Source organism: Naumovozyma castellii, chromosome 2 (assembly GCF_000237345.1).
Source record: "Naumovozyma castellii chromosome 2, complete genome".
Taxonomy (NCBI): Eukaryota; Fungi; Ascomycota; class Saccharomycetes; order Saccharomycetales; family Saccharomycetaceae; genus Naumovozyma; species Naumovozyma castellii.
Window position 1 is genome coordinate 559137 of NC_016492.1, and position 22882 is coordinate 582018.

General features: G+C 36.7%; 10 protein-coding genes across 10 annotated transcripts; 5 read left to right on the forward strand and 5 right to left on the reverse strand.

Annotated features, from left to right (window-relative positions):
• Positions 1-16: 16 nt before the first annotated feature.
• SEC7 (Arf family guanine nucleotide exchange factor SEC7) lies at positions 17-5788 on the forward strand (the record flags this gene model as incomplete). The annotated part of the gene is made up of 1 exon (XM_003674733.1): positions 17-5788. The coding sequence occupies one exon, from the start codon at positions 17-19 to the stop codon at positions 5786-5788; it is 5772 nt and encodes a 1923-aa protein (XP_003674781.1).
• A 765-nt stretch (positions 5789-6553) lies between these two features.
• NCAS0B03240 (acetate--CoA ligase) lies at positions 6554-8605 on the forward strand (the record flags this gene model as incomplete). The annotated part of the gene is made up of 1 exon (XM_003674734.1): positions 6554-8605. One exon carries the CDS (start codon positions 6554-6556, stop codon positions 8603-8605), a length of 2052 nt encoding a protein of 683 aa, XP_003674782.1.
• A 457-nt stretch (positions 8606-9062) lies between these two features.
• Positions 9063-10874, forward strand: NCAS0B03250 (uncharacterized protein; the record flags this gene model as incomplete). The annotated part of the gene is made up of 1 exon (XM_003674735.1): positions 9063-10874. One exon carries the CDS (start codon positions 9063-9065, stop codon positions 10872-10874), a length of 1812 nt encoding a protein of 603 aa, XP_003674783.1.
• A 264-nt stretch (positions 10875-11138) lies between these two features.
• On the reverse strand, positions 11139-11939 carry STM1 (Stm1p; the record flags this gene model as incomplete). Its single annotated transcript, XM_003674736.1, has 1 exon — positions 11139-11939. The coding sequence occupies one exon, from the start codon at positions 11937-11939 to the stop codon at positions 11139-11141; it is 801 nt and encodes a 266-aa protein (XP_003674784.1).
• A 513-nt stretch (positions 11940-12452) lies between these two features.
• Positions 12453-13055, reverse strand: NCAS0B03270 (resistance to Congo red protein; the record flags this gene model as incomplete). The annotated part of the gene is made up of 1 exon (XM_003674737.1): positions 12453-13055. One exon carries the CDS (start codon positions 13053-13055, stop codon positions 12453-12455), a length of 603 nt encoding a protein of 200 aa, XP_003674785.1.
• Positions 13056-14134: 1079 nt separating this feature from the next.
• NCAS0B03280 (uncharacterized protein) lies at positions 14135-14761 on the reverse strand (the record flags this gene model as incomplete). Its single annotated transcript, XM_003674738.1, has 1 exon — positions 14135-14761. The coding sequence occupies one exon, from the start codon at positions 14759-14761 to the stop codon at positions 14135-14137; it is 627 nt and encodes a 208-aa protein (XP_003674786.1).
• An 804-nt stretch (positions 14762-15565) lies between these two features.
• Positions 15566-16975, forward strand: STB3 (Stb3p; the record flags this gene model as incomplete). Its single annotated transcript, XM_003674739.1, has 1 exon — positions 15566-16975. The coding sequence occupies one exon, from the start codon at positions 15566-15568 to the stop codon at positions 16973-16975; it is 1410 nt and encodes a 469-aa protein (XP_003674787.1).
• Positions 16976-17242: 267 nt separating this feature from the next.
• On the reverse strand, positions 17243-18796 carry CDC37 (Hsp90 co-chaperone CDC37; the record flags this gene model as incomplete). The annotated part of the gene is made up of 1 exon (XM_003674740.1): positions 17243-18796. One exon carries the CDS (start codon positions 18794-18796, stop codon positions 17243-17245), a length of 1554 nt encoding a protein of 517 aa, XP_003674788.1.
• Positions 18797-19032: 236 nt separating this feature from the next.
• TAF10 (Taf10p) lies at positions 19033-19653 on the reverse strand (the record flags this gene model as incomplete). The annotated part of the gene is made up of 1 exon (XM_003674741.1): positions 19033-19653. The coding sequence occupies one exon, from the start codon at positions 19651-19653 to the stop codon at positions 19033-19035; it is 621 nt and encodes a 206-aa protein (XP_003674789.1).
• A 239-nt stretch (positions 19654-19892) lies between these two features.
• On the forward strand, positions 19893-22622 carry SEC5 (exocyst subunit SEC5; the record flags this gene model as incomplete). The annotated part of the gene is made up of 1 exon (XM_003674742.1): positions 19893-22622. One exon carries the CDS (start codon positions 19893-19895, stop codon positions 22620-22622), a length of 2730 nt encoding a protein of 909 aa, XP_003674790.1.
• Between the last annotated feature and the right edge of the window lie 260 nt (positions 22623-22882).

Sequence of the window (22882 nt, forward strand, 5' to 3'; positions counted from 1 at the left end):
ATTTTAGCGTTTGCAAATGACTGAGCAGGACAACGTTATCTCTGACGAGGCAAGCATGACTTCTGTCCCGATAGAAACAGACACAGAGAACATAAAACCAACAGAAGCTGCCACAGATGAACTACAAAGTCAAAATGAGGTAAATGAGGCTCCACAAGTCACTGATGAACAACTCAATGCAAAGATTCAGACCTCTGAGAATGAACCTTCTGAACAACACCAAATTGATCAACAGATGAGTGATGGACCACAAGCGGCAGATTCTAATTCTAATCCGAATTCGGATTCTGAACTGGAGTCAGTGCCTATCAATGAGCCAAGCTCGGAAACACAACAGCAACAACAGACAACTAATGAAGATCATGATGAGCAGGAAGAGGAGGATATAACACCATCAATTCAAATTTCAGAGGCTGTTCCTCACACAGAACAACCTTTGCCCTCTTCTCCATCACATAAAAGAACTGAATCCATATTATCTACAAATACGATCGCGTCTAATACGAAATCAACTTTACTCTTAGCAAAGAACACTTTTGAAACAATCTTACAGGAAAAGGAAATAAAAAAATATCCAAATGCCCAAAAAATTATTGAAAGTACAATGTCTAGGGTGGAACAAACAATGGGCCAATCTGGTTCATTTACTCTGGATTCCATCGATTCCATCTTGATTTTTGAAGCATTGAGAGCAAGTTGTAGAACTAAATCATCTCATATTAAGAGAAAGGCATTAGATTGTTTATCAAAATTGTTTTCCTTTAGAGCTTTGGATGAATCTTTATTAATTAATCCTCCAGACTCTATGGCATCTAATGATCAAAACCAAAACACTCAAGATGGTATTACACCCCCACCAAAACAATTACTCATTGATGCAGCAATTGATACCATTGCAGATTGTTTCGATGGTGAAGGAACAAATGAAAAATTAGAACTGCAAATTGTAAGAGCATTATCAAGCTGTATCCTAGCAGAAGATGCTACTTCTCTTTGTCATGGACAATCATTATTAAAGGCAATTAGAACAATTTATAACATATTTGTCTTCTCTTTAAACCCATCCAATCAAGGGATTGCACAGGCAACGTTAACACAAGTCATCAGTTATGTCTTTGAAAGAGTCGACGTTAAGAAATTAGAAGCCAATGCCGCTTTGCAATCTCAAAGACAATCCGCTTCCAATATTGATGTCACTGGTGGATCACCAACAGAGGATACTGCTCCATTAACATTGGAAAATATTAATAGAATAAATGCTGACATGGAGACAACACTAGATGATCAAGAAGATCAAGACATTGAACAGAATAACCCACAAGCATTAGCCATCAAGGACACTTTCCTTGTATTTAGAACAATGGCCAAAATTTGTGCTAAACCATTAGAGGCTGACTTGGATATGAGATCTCATGCTGTTAGATCCAAATTATTATCCTTACATATAATTTACTCTATCATTAAGGAACATATAGATCTTTTCTTATCACCAGTGGTCTATCTACCGGGAAAAGATGGTGTAACATTACTAGAAAGTATTAGACAATATCTTTGTCTTTCCCTATCACGTAATGCTGCATCTCCTGTCTCACCAGTCTTTGAAATCACTTTAGAAATCATGTGGCTACTAATATCAAATTTGAGAGCAGAATTTAAACGTGAAATCCCTGTATTCTTAAATGATATATATTTCCCCATTGCAGAATTGAAAGCTTCGACAGCTCAACAAAAGAGATACTTCCTAAGTATTATACAAAGAATTTGTAACGATCCAAGAACATTGATAGAATTTTATTTGAATTACGATTGTAATCCCGGTATGCCCAACGTCATGGAACTCATGGTAGATTACTTAACCAAATTATCCTTAACCAGAGTGGAAATAACTCAAACACAAAGATCATATTATGAGGAACAATTAGCAAAACCATTAGCTACATACAACTTGAGTCAACTACCACTTTTAACGACTTCCAATATAGCTTCCAGTGTAGATGCAGGACAATCAACTTTATATTTCCCCTTAGATTTTGCTCTCAAGATGCAAGCATTAAATTGTGTGGTATCTGTTTTGCGATCCTTAAATTCATGGGCTCAGAAGGCATTAAACCCTACTGAACCTGCCACTGAGGGATTAACTAAATCGCGCTCAAACCAATCATTATCTGTTTCATCCTTTGTTAATGATAAGAGAGCTTCTTTATTGCGTGAACCAAATGCTAATAATTTGGGTGATGATGAGAGTAAATCAATATTGAGTCAAGGATTAGAAATGGACGACCCAATGCAATTTGAAAATTTAAAGCAAAGGAAAACTGAATTATCAAGTTGTATCAACTTATTTAACAACAAACCAAAGAAGGCCATTCCTGTTTTAATCGAGAAGGGTTTCCTAAAGGATGATTCCCCAATTGAAATAGCTAAATGGTTATTACAACAAGATGGACTAAATCTAGCTACAGTTGGTGATTATTTGGGTGAGGGTGATGAAAAAAATATTGCAGTAATGCATGCATTTGTTGATGAATTAGATTTTGCTGGATTATCTATTGTAGATGCCTTACGAGAATTCCTACAGAAATTTAGACTTCCCGGTGAAGGTCAAAAGATTGATAGATTTATGTTGAAATTTGCTGAAAGATTTGTTGAACAAAATCCAGGTATATTCTCCAAGGCAGATACCGCTTATGTGTTGTCTTACTCCTTAATTATGTTGAATACAGATCTACATTCTGCCCAAGTTAAAAATAGAATGACATTGAATGATTTCCTAGAAAATAATGAAGGCATTGATAACGGTAACGATCTACCACGTGAATTCTTGGTAAACCTGTACAATGAAATTGATAATAATGAAATAAAACTATTATCTGAACAACACGAGGCGCTCTTATCTGATAATGGAGCTCTCGTACATCAACAACCTGCATTCAATTTCTTCAGCTCTAGAGATAGCAATAGAGAAGCTTACATGCAAGTTTCCAAAGAGATTGCTTCCAAGACAGAACTTGTTTTTAAGAACCTACAGAACTCTAAAGATAAAACATCGTCGGACGTTTATTATGCTGCCTCTCACGTGGAACATGTTAAATCTATCTTTGAAACTCTTTGGATGTCATTCCTTGCAGCACTAACTCCACCATTCAAAGAATATGATGATGTCGAAACAACTAACAAATGTCTAGAAGGTTTGAAAATTTCCATTAAGATATCATCTATATTTGCCATCGCTGATGCAAGAAAATCCTTCATTGGTGCATTAGTTCAATTCTGTAATTTGCAGAATCTGGATGAAATTAAGATGAAGAATGTTAATGCCATGGTTTTCTTACTGGAAGTTTCATTGACTGAAGGTAATTATTTGAAAGAATCCTGGACGGATGTATTAATTGTTGTTTCACAATTGGAAAGATTGCAATTGATTTCGAAGGGTATTGACAGAGAAAGTGTTCCTGATGTTGCTCAGGCCCGTGTTACTAACCCAAGACATTCCTTAGATTCCACAAGATCATCAGCAGTTCAATCTTCCATATTTGATATCTGGGGTAAGAAGGTAACACCAGCTGAATTAGCACAAGAAAAGCATCATAAACAAACATTGTCACCCGATATTATGAAATTTATTTCATCAAGTGATTTAGTGGTGTTAATGGATAACCTTTTCACAAAGAGTTCAGAACTTTCAGGTACTGCCATTGTTGATTTTATTAAGGCATTAACTCATGTATCATTAGATGAGATCGAATCATCACAATATGCAACAACTCCTAGAATGTTTTCATTACAAAAAATGATTGATGTTTGTTATTACAACATGGATCGTATTAAGTTAGAATGGACTCCTATTTGGGCTGTTATGGGTGAAACTTTCAATAAGATCTGTACAAATCCAAACTTGACTGTAGTTTTCTTTGCAATTGACTCATTGCGTCAATTATCAATGAGATTCTTAGATATCGAGGAATTAACAGGTTTCGAATTCCAAAACGATTTCTTAAAGCCATTTGAATACACAGTGGAAAATACAACGAATAATGAAGTTCAAGAAATGATTATTGATTGTCTTGGTAACTTTATCAAAACAAAGGCAGACAAGATTAAATCTGGTTGGAAACCAATATTGGAATCTCTAAGAATCACTGCAAAGTCAAATAATGAAGTAATTGTGTCCAATACTTTAGATTTAGTCAGTAAAGAAATCATCGCCAATTATTTTGAACAGGTGTTCTGTCAAGATACAGCCTTTGCCAACTTGGTTGGAATTCTTGAAGAAATTACCAAGAATAAGAAATTCCAAAAATTGGCATTGCATTCTTTGGAAGTATTAAAGAGATTAACTCAAAAGATTGCCAAAATCTGTTTTGAAGATAAGGATGAGACTTTATTACATGGTAAGGATATTTTCCAAGATGTTTGGTTCCCAATGCTATTCTGCTTCAACGATACTATTATGACCTCTGATGATCTTGAGGTTAGATCTAGCGCCTTAAACTTTATGTTTGATTCCTTGGTTGCCTACGGTAGTCATTTCGATAAGCCCTTCTGGGAAAACATCTGTACACGTTTATTGTTCCCTATCTTTGGTGTCTTATCGAAACATTGGGAGGTTAACCAATTCAATAGTCATAATGATCTCAGTGTTTGGTTATCTACCACATTGATTCAAGCCTTAAGGAATTTAATTGCTCTTTTCACGCATTATTTTGAAGCTTTGAATGATATGCTCGACGGATTCTTGGGTTTACTTGTATCCTGTATATGTCAAGAGAATGATACCATTGCAAGAATTGGTAGATCATGTTTACAACAATTAATATTACAAAATGTGGCTAAATTCAATGATAATCATTGGGAGTTAATCGGTGAAGTCTTTGAAAAATTGTTTGCCCTAACCACAGCTACTGAATTATTTGATTATGATCCCTTACACCAGGGAAGAAAAAGTTCAGTCACTCAACAAGTTATTCGCAACACTACTGCTTCAAGTGAAGATGAAACTGTAGAAAGAGCTCATCAGGAGGAAGCCAGCCAAGATGTCGGTAACGAAATGGCGGACCAGGACTCGGAAATCAGAGGTTCTAAGGGGGAAGACACTGAAAATAATACCGTTTTACCACCTCTTAACGAATCTAAGACATCACTCGTAAGGACTGATCTTGGTTCCGAGGATCCAAACCGTAGATTGAACGTCAAGAATTCCATTGTTGTTAAATGTGTGTTGCAGTTATTGATGATTGAGTTATTGAATGAATTATTTGAAAATGAAGAATTTTCTCATCACTTACCTTACAAGCAAGCCATTAAGATGACTGAATTATTAGAAAAATCATATACTTTCTCCCGTGATTTCAACGAAGATTATGGATTGAGAACAAGATTGGCTGAAGCACGTGTTGTTGATAAGATACCCAACTTGTTGAAGCAAGAAACGAGTGCAGCCGCCGTCCTGATTGATATCATGTTTAAACTATATTTGAATGATGATGAAAAGAAGACTGATCTATTGAGTCGTCTGGTCAATATTTGCATGGGAGTAGTCAAAGCTTACGTCTCGCTAGATGATAGAACGATGGAGCGTAGTATAAATTCATGGCGTCCCGTGATCGTTGAGATATTGCAAGGGTTCTACGAGTTTGACGATGAGGATTTCAGGAAGTACTGTCCCGAAGTCTATGAATTAGTCATTGAGATCCTAGGAAAGAGTGTTCCTACTGATTTAAGGTCAGCAGTAAAATCATTTTTAGCAAGAGTCGGTGAGCTATACCTTGCCATTGATGAAGTTGAATAGACTGGATTATAAAAGTCTGCTTATGTAAAGGGCCAATAAAAAGACCGAAGAATCAGAATAAATGTTCGTATAAAATAGGATCACCACCTCCAGCTACTTCAAAGAATGAAGTATTGACAACTACGTATATACTAATAGAAAATAAAACAAAACTGTACAACCAAACGCTACAGCCAAAAACCCGTCGTTCCGGGCCTTTACCGGGAAATAAGATAGCAGACACGAAATCGCGTCGGCTTTTCGGGTCACGCGTGGCTCAACAACTTTCTTGGAACTTCGCCAGGGTTGAGTTCAGTATACTAGGAGGGTAACCGCTGAGCCAACTTTTTCTGAACAGGGGATGCTTCAGTTTTGCGACGTTAATAGTGAGGACTCGTCCCTGCGTTAGGGCTTGGGTTGTTCAGAGAAAGGGCTTGGCTTCTTGCCAGCAAAACGCAACCCCAGGGCTCAGAACAAGCAGTCTCTCGGTGATCGCAATTTCACATGGAGCGATAAATAGCAGTCATCGTTTGTTACACATTTTTCGAGAGATAGACGTCGAGATGACAGCCAGATCTAGCAAATCTTGCATTGAAAAACTCGAACTTAAAGCTCGATCCAGTAAGCACTTGACCGCTATACCGAGCCCCGGAGATAAACATTCCCAATCACTTCGTATTGTCCAGTTGCTTGTTCTTTTATTTCGAATATAATAAATAACTTGAAGTTTCTCAGATTCTACTCTGCTCGAAGGTAAAAGGTTAACAATACACACCCAGATATACCATGTCCATCAAAGAACATAAAGTGGTGCACGAAGCCCAAAACGTCGAAGTTCGTCATGCTCCAGAACATTTCTACAAGAGTCAGCCTGGTGCTGGTTATGTTACTGATATGAACCATTACCAACAATTATATGACCAATCAATCAATGACCCAGAGACTTTTTTCGGTGAAAAGGCCAAGGAATTTTTGGACTGGGATAAGCCATTTACCAAGGTCCAATCAGGATCCCTAGACAATGGTGATGTTGCCTGGTTTTTGAACGGTGAATTGAATGCCTCTTACAATTGTGTCGACAGACATGCATTCGCCGATCCATCCAAGCCAGCTATCATCTACGAAGCCGATGACGAAAAGGACAACAGAGTTATTACTTTTGGTGATTTATTAAGACAAGTTTCCGAAGTTGCTGGTGTCCTGAAAAGCTGGGGTGTCAAGAAGGGTGATACCGTTGGTGTTTACTTACCGATGATTCCTGAAGCAGTGGTCGCAATGCTTGCCATTGCTCGTCTAGGTGCCATCCATTCCGTCATCTTTGCCGGGTTTTCAGCAGGTTCTTTGAAAGATCGTGTTGTTGATGCCGGTTGTAAAGTTGTCATCACTTGTGATCAAGGTAAGAGAGGTGGTAAGACCGTTCATACTAAGAAGATCGTCGATGAAGGTTTAAACGGTGTGGATTCAGTCTCTCACATCTTGGTGTTCCAAAGAACTGGTTCTGAAGGCATTCAAATGAAAGCTGGAAGGGATTTCTGGTGGCACGAAGAAATTGTTAGGCAAAGAGGTTATTTCCCACCTGTTCCATGTAATGCAGAAGATCCTCTTTTCTTACTATACACATCGGGTTCAACAGGTACCCCCAAGGGTGTCGTACATTCCACAGGTGGTTATTTACTAGGGGCTGCCTTGACAACTAGATATGTCTTTGATATCCATCCAGAAGATGTTCTATTCACAGCAGGGGACGTGGGTTGGATTACTGGTCACACATACGCCCTTTACGGTCCATTAACTCTTGGTACCGCTACCATTATCTTCGAATCCACACCAGCTTACCCAGATTACGGTAGATACTGGAGAATCATCGAACGTCATAAGGCTACTCATTTCTATGTGGCTCCAACTGCATTAAGATTGATCAAACGTGTTGGTGAAGAAGAAATTTCTAAATATGACATTTCATCATTACGTGTCTTAGGTTCTGTCGGTGAACCAATTTCTCCCGATCTATGGGAATGGTATCATGAAAAGATTGGTAACAAGAATTGTGTAGTCTGTGATACCATGTGGCAAACTGAATCTGGGTCACATTTGATTGCACCATTAGCTGGTGCTGTACCCACCAAACCTGGTTCAGCCACTGTTCCATTCTTTGGTATCGATGCAGCAATCATTGATCCAGTAACAGGTGTAGAATTGAAGGGTAACGACGTTGAAGGTGTCCTTGCTGTGAAGTCTCCATGGCCATCCATGGCTAGATCCATCTGGAACAATCATATTCATTATATCAACACATACTTGAAACCATACCCAGGTTATTATTTCACAGGTGATGGTGCCGGAAGAGATCATGATGGTTACTACTGGATCAGAGGTAGAGTCGATGATGTGGTGAATGTTTCTGGTCACAGATTATCAACTGCTGAAATTGAAGCTGCATTGGGCAATAACGACCACGTGTCTGAAGCTGCCGTTGTTGGTATTACTGATGAATTGACTGGTCAAGCCGTTGTCGCCTTCGTTTCTTTAAAGAAAGATTTCGCTCAAGACAACGCTACAGAAGGTGATTTCTTACATGCCACTCCTGATGACTTACGTCGTGAGTTGATTCTACAAGTGAGAGGGGAAATTGGTCCCTTTGCTGCACCAAAGAGTATTATCCTAGTGAGAGATTTACCTAAGACAAGATCTGGTAAGATCATGAGAAGAGTGCTAAGAAAGGTTGCATCTAACGAAGCTGATCAATTGGGAGACCTATCAACTTTAGCGAATGCTGATATTGTCCCATCCATCATATCCGCAGTGGAAACCCAATTTCTAGCGACCAAGAAGAAATAAAAGGCAAACTGATTGTACATAGACAGATTACTCGAGCCGCACCTATTTAATAAAACTTTAAATATATATATATATTATTCCTTATAGATTAGTAACTTCATACTGATAAGCCGTGTTGTTATTATGTTATATCAAAGTCCGTTGGTGTTCGAGGAGTTGGTCAACTCCCAACGCGGGGTTATATCGTTCGGACGATATCGAACCGAACGCCGAGACACATTTCCAGAGAAACAAAAGAAGGAACAGATTCTGAAAAAATGTCTAAGTAAAAAGAAGAAATTTCTTGGCCGCAGGAACCCCATCCTTTTTAATACTCTCCTTTATATAGCATTTCTGCACATGTGTTATCCAAAATTTGATCTTTCCTAAACAAATACCAAGAAAAGTCAAAGTGCCATGGATTGTAGTCCCATAGTTACAACTCGGGCAATTTGAATCAAAGAGGAAGAAACTCGACATGTCTGCTATTAACGTCGGTGCTGCAATATACATTGCATTGAAACCAATTTTAAAGATCTATACAATCATTCTCGTAGGATTTTTAATTGCTAAATTCAATATTGTTACAATGGAAACCGCAAGAGGTATTTCCAACATGGTCGTTAACGCCATCTTACCGTGTTTGACATTCAATAAGATCGTTGCCAGTATATCTTGGAGAGACATTAAAGAGATCGGTGTTATTGTCCTTTCTGCCATTATATTATTTGTTCTCGGTGGTGTATTTTCTCTGTTTGCCAAATTTACGACACCTGTTCCTAAAAAGTGGTTTTGGGGTATCATGTTTGCAGGTATCTTTCCTAATATTTCAGATTTGCCCATTGCTTATTTACAAAGTATGGGGAATGGTACTATTTTTACGGCGGACGAAGCTAATAAAGGTGTCGCATATTGCTGTATTTTTTTATTTACTCAAAGTTTCTTAATGATGAATTTTGGAATGTGGAGAATGGTTGGGTTAGATTTTAGAGAAAGAGGTAAGAAAGACGATGAACATATAGATTTGGAAGAAGGTTCATCGTTGGATGAAAAGGAACAAGGAAATGGGAAAAACGTATCTACCAGTGACATTAGCCAAAATGAAAGTTTGAAAAATACTCAAGTACCTCTTAATGAGCCTGCAAATCTTGATGGATCAGATTTAGATTCAGGATATCCGTTAAGTGATTTGAATAGTGATCAGCTTTCTGATGATGATGAGAACCCATCTATTGATTACGTTAGACAATATGATGATAAACGCTCCATTGATAGTATGAGTGAAAGGATCCTGCCCTTAAAAAATGCTCACCTTAGAAGAGAAACAGAAGGCAGCAGCGCCTATAGAATATCTTCAATCACTTCATCTCCAAGTGTACTTCAAACAATTGGGATAAGGGAAGAATTAAATAAAAGTCGCCATTCCCGTACAAGAAGAATGTCGACTTTGAGGAAAAGAAGACCCACCATGAACGAAGTTATTGCCGAATATAGTGTGGTTGATAAACTTAAGAATGGTGAATTAGATTTGACTAGACCATTATCACTAATCGAGGATATTGGTGATACAAATGCTTCACTAGGTGGGAGCAATATACATAACGAATCCGACGAAGAAGATGATAGAGCTAAAGTGGTAACAACGTCACACGAAGACGATACCAAGTTAACATTTAAGGAAAAAATGTCTGATTTCATTAAAAGACATAAATTGGGCTGGCTCACTTACATTATAGTGAATTGTTTTAGACCCGCTTCCTTGGGGGCCTTACTGGGTATTATTTGTGCATTAGTTCCTTGGCTAAAGGCGCTATTTGTTGCAACATATGTGCACGTCCATATGGCTCCTGACCATGAACCTGTGTTGAATTTCCTCATGGATTTTACAGAATATATTGGAAATGCCTGTGTTCCATTGGGACTGCTTATGTTGGGAGGTACTCTGGCAAGATTGGAGATTACAGCTTTGCCAAAGGGTTTTATAAGGTCTGCTATTTTGATGACGGTCGGTAGATTAGTTATTATTCCAATTATTGGAATCCTATGGGCTAATAAGCTTTATACCATTAATTGGCTAGACTCTAGGATCAGTAAATTTGTTGTCATTTTAACATTTTCCATGCCAAGTGCAACCGCTCAAGTTTATTTCACCGCCTTCTATACACCAACACAAGGATCTCACTTACAATTGGATTGCCTTTCAGTGTTCTTCATGATCCAATATATGGTCTTATTTATTTCACTATCATTTGTGATCACTTATACATTGAAGGTTGATTTGAAAGTCTGATAAAATTCCGCATAAAACTAAAATGCGTACATATGTATATTAATTACATCTATAAAATAAGCATTCTATTTAATCACTAATCTTTTTTTCTTTAAAATGACTAAGAATTAATAAATATAATTATGATTTATTGCATTATAAATAAGTATAAAGTTTTTAATTGAAAGATGAAACCATTTCGTAGAAAAACATTAGACAAAGAGAAAAAAGTTAATAGTACGTACTATGATATGTTTATATATAACATATGTTATAATTCACACCTTAAGCCAAAGATGGCAAGTTAGAAGTGTCGATAGAACGGTTCTTTTCAACTGGGTTAGCGTTGTTACCACCTCTGTTGTTGTTCTTACCACCTCTACCACCACGACGGCTGTCACCTCTACCACCTCTACCACCAAAGTTCTTTCTTTCCTTTGGTAAAGCATCAGAGAAAGTAGCGCTGAAGTCCAAGAAGTTCTTGGTCTTCAATTGCTTGGATTTAACGTTCTTAACCTTAGTAGCTGGAGCGTATTCTTCTTCTTCCTTAACGAATAATTCGGCACCTTCCAAAGCGTTAATGTTCTTAGTAACTTCTGGAACCTTGTTCAAATCAGTGTTAACGGTGGACAAGTAATCTTGCAAGGACATTTGCTTGGAAGCCTTTTCCTTTTCTTCAGCATCGGCAGCAATTTCAGCTTCAGCATCAGCTTCAGCAGCTTCTTCAGCAGACAATTCCTTGTTGTCATCACCCCAACCTTGGTTGACCTTCTTTTCAGTGTCGACCTTACCGGATCTGGAATGACGATCAGTAGCTCTTCTAGTGTTGGTCTTTCTGGCGGCAGCAGATGAAGAGACATCTCTAGATCTGTTGTTACCTCTACCAGCAGATTTGTCTCTGATGGCACCTTCGTTACCAGTTGGCTTAGCTGGTCTATTTTTGCTAGCTCTAGCTGGGTTGGCAGATGGTGGTGGGACATCGTTCTTCTTAGAAGAGGTGTTCTTCTTGACTAATTCCTTAGGTGGAAGGACGACGACGTTTGGGTCTTCGACATCGTTACCTAATAAATCGAATGGGTTAGACATAGTTATTATGTTATTAATGGATAGGGAGTACTAGTTCCTTTTTGTCTTAATGAATTGAGGGAATAAATTCAATTTCGTTATTGAAAAATAGGCAATATGGTAGAATGAAAAATAAATGTAACCTTATACCAGCCTAATTGTTCACTGGATCCAGGAAGGGGTCCATACATTGAAGGGGAGAAAGTGATACTAACGCTAACAGTAATGTGGAAAGTCAGATTCGTTGTGTTGCGTCGGTGAGGAATTAGCGAAAAGCAGGGAACGGGACCCGTTCCAGAATATACGGCGGCACTTTACCCGGATGCGTTTTTGTGGCCGGGTAGTTTTAGCGGGTAATGATAATAAGAGGACATTGTATTATTATTTAAACAGAATGTTATTTTTTTATTTATTTTACTTAGTTAGGTGTCCGATTTTATTTTTACAATGATCAGAAAACCACCAATTGTTTACTAACTTGGGGAAAATAATAGTTGATGGAGTGCCTCCAGGCTAAAAATCATGATGCTAACTTCATTGGTCGCTTTCTTCCGTCGAAACATCTGCCAGGGTGGATACCGAATCAAGATTTTTAGCAGGACCTGGATGGTGTTCCCTTCTTGTGATATCTATAGTCTTCGCTGGAGCTGGGTGTGACACGTTGGTTTCCTCTGAATTATTCCCAATCGATGCTTGTGACTGGAAAGATGGAGGGGACTTACTCATTAAACTTGAAACTTCACTTCTTGTATGAAATATCCCTTGTTCATCAAAATAACCCCTATCGTTTCTGTTAACCACCTTGGTATATTCCGGCACGTACGTTTCACTGCCCATTTTATCCTCAATGGGTCTACGATAGGTCCTGGGTCCTGCATTTTCCATCATCCAGGATTGTACGACCCCATGTGTTGGTCCCACACCAGAACCGAATTCTGACTTCCGATAACGTCTGTTAGTCCACCAACCAAAAAGAAAATAACAGCTAACAATAATTGCACACAAACCCAGTGGTGCAAGAAAAATGACAGGGATGATCCAACTAGCATGTTTGCATGCGTTCGTAGTGCAATTTGTATGGCTAGAGTTGGAGGAGGCTGCTCCACCTAGCGCTATGAGGGGAAATATGCCCCCCATAAAGGAGGAACCAATTTTTGAATTGTTGACAGTTAAAAGATGGGAAGTAGCGTTATTATTTGTAAAATGCTTTGGTCAATAGGAAGGGCAGGCATAGTAATGTGGACCTTTACACCGCTCTCTTTTCCATGATAGAAGGAAATATTTTTTCAAAATGAGATCCAACGATATTATATAGGAATTGAAAGAGAGTGGATTAAACTATTAGATCCACGTTCTGACATAATGAGAGTTTGTATCGATCAGAATGAGTGATTTCTCCATTGTTTGACCTGTCCCCTAATTTGTGACGCTATTTTGAGGGGGGCGCAATTGCGACACGTTTTACTCTCGGTTTGGAAATTATTGTGTTGACGTTGGACACATCTTAATTACATGTCTATTTCAGCCTCCTGTCACTCACAAAGAACAATGTCGATGATGTTAGTTATATTACATTACAAAAATTGCTTTTAATGGTGGGAAATGATAGTTGTTTCCTGAATATTCCAACAACTATGACGTTATTTGAATCATAGCACAGTGGTTTCATTTATTTTCTCGCTTAGATACTTCTTGAATAAAAAGTGGGGCTATGTAAACTAACTTCTCTCACGTGAATCTCATTCTCTCAAATAATCTCTCATTAGCAAAAGAAATGATAACTGCTCATTATGACATGAAAAAGCTTTGGTAGAAAATAAATTTCATCAATGGGGTAAGGTAAAAGTGAAGGACATGGGGCCACGGTGTTGGTTTCTTCTTCTTTCTTTATTGACAGATATTAAACGCAAACATGTGGGCTATTTTTTAGGATACCTTACGGAATGATGTTTGTCATATTGAAAAACGAAAAATAATGAACTCTAAGGATTACCAGAATGAGAAAGGAAATACAAGTTGGAACTATTCCTGAGAACATATTCCAAGGGGAACTGAATGATTTTTTCATCTCAACACTTAATAAACAGAAATACTTTTCCATAACTTGGAAAATTATGTTTTAAATTGAAATTTGTTAGCTATGAATTTTTAAATTTAATATAAAATATTCTATTGAAAAAAAAAATTAGCATCTTAAATTATTAAAAACTCCAACCTTAAAAAAACGATGGGTCGTGTAATGTCTGACAAGAGGAAACAGGGGTATGAAGCTGATCAAGGGTCAATCGTCTCACATTATTGACCAAAAATGCTCTATCTGGAACCTGTAACACCTCTGAACTAACAGAACTGGAACAAGTTACAAAGGATTCCATCGATTCTTCTGGTAAAAATTCATTTTCTGTGGTTATAATCCTTGTAGTTTCATCTGTTGTATAAAATTGACCTCTTTCATCATAAAATCCTGAAATATTTGATTCTGAACTTTCATCTTCTGTAATCTGGTACATTGGAATCTCATTCTCTTCATGTTTGGTAACCAATGTTACTTGACTTTGAAGTCCATAAAGGTCACTAGTCATTTCTTCACTTGATGTAGTGCCGAACCAACTTGCTCTATGTAGTGTAGAATCCAAATAAATAGTTATTCCAACCCAAGCCAATACGCAAACTCCAACTATGCAAAGAACAACCACCGTAGTAATTTGTCCCTTGCCCCATGGTTGATTATGGGGTTTCTGTTCCCCTGTGTTAGATTTTTTCCATAATTCCAAGATAAGCAAAGTTGGAAGTTCAACAATTTGATTGTCCGCAAAAGTACTATTAAAGGTCAATGGTGCCATTTATGGGTTCTTTTATTTCCTTTGAATTTACTTAATATAGCATTTAGTTGAGTGCTACAATTTTTTTGAAATCATGGAGAAATATCTCATCGATGAACATTTCCCTTTTTTTCACCTTCTTTTTTTTGACACATTCAAGTCTCAACTCAATCCAACTCCGAGAAAAAGGTCTACAACAACAAATTTGACAACGGATAACAAGTCCAAGGCCGTCAGTCTACTCTACCATGTCAAGAGAAAGAAAATATGGCATGTGCAAGATTTACGGGGGGAAACCTTATTTTTGGTGAATGAACCCTGAACCAGTAAAACTCCGTAGCTGCAGTTGATAACCGTCTGCAATTCCGGGTTCTCTCATATACAGGAACGACAAAACAGTGGTCTTATGTGGGCAAACACTAACACCCCACCTCTGCATACTACCCGAGTGGGCAGACTAGAGTGGGCATACCCACGTCATACACCTTAATGTGTGGATCTAATACTCCGATACGATTCAGGAGAGGGGCACATTTACAAGAGGAGACGCGATAGGAGAAAAGGAGTCAATTACGCGTCCGTCCCCTCTGCCCGGAATAAACAACAGCCTCAGATCCTACTGGCAGCTACAACTTTGAGTAATCCTCTCCTATGGTAAGTGTTGCGTAACTTTAAGGTTTACAGATGCAAGAAAACTAATTTCTGTTTATAATAAGCCTCTATCCAATAGCCAACGAAGAGAAAATTTTCCATTCTCTATCGATACCACAAGAATCACTTACACAACAATAATAAGTTAAGAACACACAAACAAATACTAAAGGAATGAAACAGGACACAATAAATGCAAAACTGATAGCCACCTCATCCCCAGAAGGATTGGCTGCCGCTAATATGGTGACTCCTTCGAAGTTATCTCATCTGTTGTTACAAAATGGTCCCCTCGCTATAAGGTATATTACCAAGGCTTTAGTGCAAGAGATACCCTCTTTTCAAAACCTCTCATCGTCAAAGCAAAGAAGATTGATTATGAGTGCGTTGGAATTAGGTGATAAAGAAAATTCAGTCATATTTGAAAAGATTGGTTGGGGACAATGGTCTGCCAAAGTCGTTAACCCAAATGAGTTTGAAGAATTGAAAACTATAACCAATATGAATAATTTGAAAATAAAGGATATAATGAATGCTGTTCACTCACAAGAAAACTCAAATAATGGCAACAACAATAGTAATAATAACAATAACAATAATAAGAGAAGGAAAAGCAGTTCAAGCAGCACTTCTTCAACCGCCTCTTCAAACCAACAACCAGTTTTTTCTTCAGAAACGTCTTCCCCAAAGAGTAAAGGAGTATCAATAACAGTTTTACAAGTGAGAAAACAATCTGTTTCACAATATGCTAAGAAACTCCAATCACTACCATTGAACAATAATCAAAATTCAAAAAGTTCTGACGTCGCCGTGATATTCGACGAGGACGAAGAAGATGAAGATGAAGATGAAGATGAGGACGAAGAAGAAGAAGAAGAAGAAGAAGAAGAAAACCTATCTGATTCAGATAACCGTTTGAAAACAGAATTATTTTCCTACGAAAGAAGAGGATCCACAGTTGTATATAATGAAGTACACTCAGACCAATCAAGAAATAATTCAAATGCCTGGCCTCAAAAGGTGTCGTTCCCCTTGAAGCCTAGGATTCGCCGTATGAGTCGCAAACAATCAGTTCCATTTATCACCAAACCATCACTATCAAACCCAATATATCATGATTCTCCAGGCACGATATCGCCACCATTAATGGTATCACCTCTACGGAACCTAAACAATAAGATTGATTTAGAGGAGTTATTCCGCTCAACAAAAACTGAACCAACTTCGAGAAGAGGTTCAAGAGTCTCATTTTCAAAAGAATCATGCTTAAGAACCACTCTTATCCATAATAACAATAGTAATAACAGTAATGAACCACCTCCATTATTAAATGAAACCATGTTCAAAACCAGTAATATCTCTCATTTAGATATTAATGATACTAAAAATGAATTCCATCATTCCGACACAGATGAAGAAGATTGGGCGTCAATGGGTGCTGCATCACTAAGAAATAGTGCATTACCTCAAAAGATTGAAGTGTTAAATTGCTCTCAAACAAAATTGGATACAACAGAAAATGTTAGCATTTCAAATGATAATAATGTTGCTACATTATTAATGGGTTTAAAAACTTACTTTTAAACCCACAATATAAATCATATTACTTCACAAATGACAAAATACAATAACATTGAAAATAATATCCATGAACAAATTAATTAACTAGCTATATATATCATCCTATTAAAGCACTTATTTTCGGTGAATTTAATTGCTAACAAAACTAACTAGCACTTGCATTACATATTAATAAAAATATCATTTAATAATAAGTTTTGTTTTATTTAGCAAAATTATTTATAAATGACTGTATAAACTACCTTAAAGGCGGTACTTACAATTAATATATCAATCAACAATATCAGCTGTATCAAGCTCTTCAACATCATCAGATACTTCATGCACATCGTGGTGATCTTTATCAGAATGCTTGGTTTTATTATATTCTTCTTGTAACTTCTTGAAATCTTCCTCATCATCAAGAACAGCTCTCACACCAATCACGTCAGCTTCATTAAACCACTCTAGAATTTGCTCAGCTTCATCTTCTGGAATATCCTTAAATACTTCGTTCACTTCATTAATGTCACCTGTCTTCACAGCATCTTGCATTTTCTTTGGAATCTTATTAAAGGCCTCAATCTTTTTTAATTCTTCAGGGTCAGTTGAATTCATATCTGGGAAATGTACTTCCAATTCCGTAGAATCATCTAAAGATTTCAATTGAACAATCGGAACACCTTCAACATCATCTGAAGAAAATTGTCCTTTGTTGACAGATTCTTCGGCTAATACCTTTGAACGTTCTTTAATATGATTGAACTTAGTCTTAACAGAATCTAAAAACGATTCCATCCCTCTTTGATTACCTGCATTAAACATAACTTTTTGGAAAAACATGGTAATAATGTTCTTCATTTCTTCCACATCCAAGAATGGAATCTTCTTCAAATCGTAAATTTCACGGATATATGCTAATAATTCAGATTGATGGATTACTTGATAAGTATGTAACTCATCCTTTTCAAGTTGATATTCAAATGATTTCATTAGTAACGCATCTTTCTGTTGTTCTGAAATGATTGGCATATGAGACAGTAAAAATTGTTCAGACTTCTTATAATCATTGACAGAAATGTTACCAAATTCTTCAGTTTCTGGTGCCAGTTTCATCACGTCATCCTTGTATTCGATGAATTGTAAAGGTGCCGCTGGAAGGTCCAACTGTTTACTAGGAGTCACAGCAATTTCTGATAAAGAATTTTTAGCTTCATTTATTTTAACAGAATCAATAGCCTTTGCTGCAGCCTCGGCAGCTTTGGTATCTTCCTCAACAGTTTTGGTGTTCATAAAACTACTATCAAAACCAGTGTGAATATCTTCTGATGAAATATGAGCATTCTTTTCAATATATAATTCCTTAAGTTTTTCTGTTGCCTCTTTGGAAACGGAATCAATTTTTGCTCTATGTTTCAATAATAAACCCTTTATAATTTTACCATTATTGGGATCATTACCTTCTTTCTTGGCATCTCTTCCCAATTGATCAAATAAATCTTCTACCATCTCGTTATAAGTTGCAATATCAGGATCCACATTTTCACCTTCACTCTTCTCTCTTTTATCAAATGATCCATTCAAGAATTTAGAGATCTTCTCCTTAGAGGCAAAATCCTCATCTTGAAACTCATTCAATAACTTATCAACTCGTTTGTTCAAATGTTTATACATCTCTAATTGTGCCTCCAAATTCTTGATATCCTGGTTTCTTTGCATTCTCTTCTCATGAATACTTTGTTGTTTCCATCTGATGAAGGATTTCTTGTCCACATTTGGGTGAACTTCCACATCTGAATCATCAGATATTTCGATCTTGTCCCATTTTGAGTAATCTACTACCATAGTATGTTCAATATCAATATTCTCTTTTGCCTAATGTATTGTAGTTGTTATTGTAAATGTTGTCCTTGACTAGGGACATTTTTGATCGATCGATCAGCTTTCATAAAATTTCCAAAAATATGAGCTTACAACAATTACAGTATATAATAATAGCTATCAATACAGAATAATAATGAATACAATATAACTATGCTATACTCATCAATACGTGTATAGGTATTTATTTATTTGGTTAGTTAACGATAAAAGTCTGGACGGGCAATATTTAACCCATATTCTGAAACAGCACTACTTAGATCATTCACAGTAAGAACCACCTTGCCCTGCACACCCTTCTCTGTCGATTGGGGTTGCACACTTTGAGGTTGTTGTTGTCCCAACATCAACTGTCGAGCTCTCGATTGTCCATTATTAGCATTGTGAACAGCCACAGAGGATCTTATCCTAGAATATTCGTAAGCATCAGCTGCAATATCGCTAACAAATTTCTGTGTTGCTAGAGCTAACAGTCTCTTCACTCGAAGATCAGCACAATCAAACCCGTTCTTCATTAAGTAGTAATTTATCACTGTATCAGGTATAATTGGTGGATTATCTTCCATAAGATTCAAAATCTCGTCTAATGTCTTATCTTTCCTCGTAAATTCCGGAAGATCAAATAATTTATCCTTCCCCTTATTATTTTCAGAAGTCTCCTGCTCTTGTGTCTTCTCATCTGTTTGGAACAGCATGGCATTATTTATTGGTGCATCCTCATTATCGTCAAATTCATCCATCTCTTCATCGACTTCCATGGCATCGTTATTAATAGGTTCTACGTCTGTTGGCTTGTCACTTGTATTACTATCGTTCTCCATGATGGTCCGTTAATATACTGCTCTTCTAGACACCACTATTGTTGGCCTTTCTGCTTTGTATGTACCGTTGTACTTGCCATTACCAAACTAATAAACTCATTTTCCATCGCGCAGGGTAAAAACACCAACATTAGGAATGGATAATCCTATTGAACTATCTAACATTACGATTAAGTAAACTGACAACTAGGTTATTGTTTTGCTACCTCCAACACTGCAATCACAAATATCTCAACACAATGGACCCGTTCCAACTAGACGAGAACCAGCTAGAAGAATTCTACAATCTGAGAACGTTGAACCCAACAACTTCGTGGATTGAGGATTCCACTACATTAATAAACCTAGATAAGTGGCAAGACACCTCGCCTACACTGGATAACTCATATGACATCCTTAAGGATCTGATTTCACAACAGCGGTCATCCTCAGAGAGGGAACTGGAGTCGTTCTTGAAGGACCCCTCTTTGATCGAGACGATTAACGATCCCCTTACGAATGAACCTATGTCTGAGAAATTAAACCAATTGGGAGTTGCAACTGGTGCAAGTGATGCTGTATTAAAGTATTTGATTAACAGTAAGAAGTTTAATGTCAAATCATTTTTAAGAGATATTCACAACTTGGATTCATTTAGTGATTTGAGTAATGAATTGGATAATTTGGATCAATTGATTCAAGTACAATCAGGTGACATGAAGAATTTAGTGGAGGAGAATTTCACTAAATATGTGAGGATTAAGAATCGATTAGATAAAATTTATAATCAATTTGGTGAAATGAAGGGGAATGAATCTTTAGATGTGGATAGATTGAATGAAAAAGTAGATGAATCTATAAGAATTACAAATTTGAAATTGAAACCTTTAATTGATACTTCTAAAAAGATTGAAAATTTCAAATCTGGAAAAAGATTTATTGAGGAGAATAAGAGATTTTTCAACTTACCAAGAGAATTGAAGAAAAAGTTGATTCACAAAGATTATTCCAGTTTCATAATAGAGTACACTAATGGATTAAAACTTTATCAGGAATTCAAAGTGAGAAGCGACAATGCAGGCAAGAGCTTGAGAAGCATTGAATTCATCTGGAATGAAGTGGAAAATATAATGAAACTATATAAGGAACAAATTTGGGAGAAACTATTGGATCCATCATCGAAATTGGAATCACAAGAATATTTCCTACCTTTATTTTCAAAACTTTTAGATTTGGATAATACTGAGGAGAATCCTATAACTAAGTGGATATTTATGCAATTGAGCACTTTAGAAACTGAGTTGAAAGAATGTTCCACCAATATGATTTCAAAAATTCTAAGTTCGCAAAAGAATATATTGGATAACGCAGATACAGAGGAACCAGTGAATATGACTCCATATCTTTCAATAAACCAATTTTTCCAACAATCAAACCAGACTACGTTGGCCTCAGTTGTTTCCGCCGTAGATCCATTCCAAGATTTAACCGATTTTCCTAACATTGTTGAAATGTGGTTACTAATATTAAAGTATATTAATCAGGTGGATGATATTTGTAATAAATTTATTGAACTCTGGGATCATATAGAAAAATTCCTAGATGGTACTTATCAGAATATGTTATTAAATGATAAGAGGAAAGATAACATTTTAATTGGTGATTCGAATACTATGGAAAGTTACAAATTTATTTTGAACTTAGATCAAGATGTCAAAGTAAAAATCAGAACAAATGGTGAAACTTTCATTAAATTAGTGTCTGAAAAACTAAAAGTTTTCTTCAACTCGTCACAAGAATCACTGCCTATGATGAAACCTGCGGAAAAGGAATCTGGACTTCCATCAGATTACGGATTCGTACCACCTAATGCTAATGGACTAAGCTCGTTGAGGTATTTACCTAAGATAATGAAACCATTATTAGAGTGTAGTACACAATTGGCACAACTGAACATTACTCCAAAATCTGTGGATATACTAAGAAACTTAGCGTCCATTATAATTTCTAGATGTGTTGGTTTGATTTCCTCAATTAAATTAAGAGATATCTCAAACTTTTACAAGCTAGAAAATTGGGACGTTTATAAGACGGGTTCAGATAGAGACTCCAACATAGAATATGAAATCACTCAATTCCCTGAAATTGTTCGTTGCTTCCAAGAGTATAGTTTAAGTATTATCAGAGATTTCCTATTCTCATTCGAAAGGCTGCCCGTCTTGAATGGTATATCAATCGTTAGCTATCCTTCCAAACAACTGTTGACCGGTGTTGAGATTCAACAAATTATATCTTTAGAAGCTGTGCTAGAATCCATATTGAAAAATGCTGCCAAGGACAAAGATAACCCAAGAAGTGCACATACTATCCTAACTTTGACTAATTTGCAGTATATTCGTGAAGTAACTTTCCCACAAATTCTTCAATATTTTGATGATGCATTTGAGGCCAGAATTACGGAAAAACCACTAGAAATATTTAACTTACTGTCAAAAATGGAAAGTTCCATTTTTGGAAATTATCTATCTGATTTGAAGATTACGTTAAGGGATATACTAGAGGAGAAATTTAAGGAAATTGACTGGCCAGGCTTTACATCAAATTCATTTAGAGCTGGTGATTATATATTGGAAGCCTTGATGTTATTAGTGACCATCCACAGTGAATGCTTTAGAATTGGACCTCAGTTAATCAATAAGATAATAAAGGAAACTCAAATATTTATTGCAAGATATTTGTTTGAAGCGTTCAAGCCATATATTGGTAATCTATCGTCTGATGGACTGTTGCAAGTTACTGTAGATCTACAATTTTTCCAAAAAGTTCTGGGTCCACTGCTAGAAAAGGATACACAAGCCACATTAACTGCATGTTTACAGAATTGTTTCCAAAATGATATTACGAGAATGAACCGTTGTATTCAAGAAACAGAACCAATTGTAAGCGCCAATTTTACCAGAACAAGCATTCAGTTTGCTGCTTTCCACTGAATAGCTATTGCTGCAAAGAGCTACTTCAGACACTACAGCGTCTCTGGTTAAAATAACTAAAAGCGCTGGTAGACTTAGTTTTTACTTTACGATGATGTTTAAAACAGCGCATAAGCATATCCTTCACTATCTTATAGATGGCAACATATTATTATTTTTTGTGTTTATCACATGTCCACGTAGAGAAGCTGTGTAGAAGAAGGTTGAATTACCTTCAAAATTATTTACAATACAATGATTAAATTTTTCTATGTTCACAA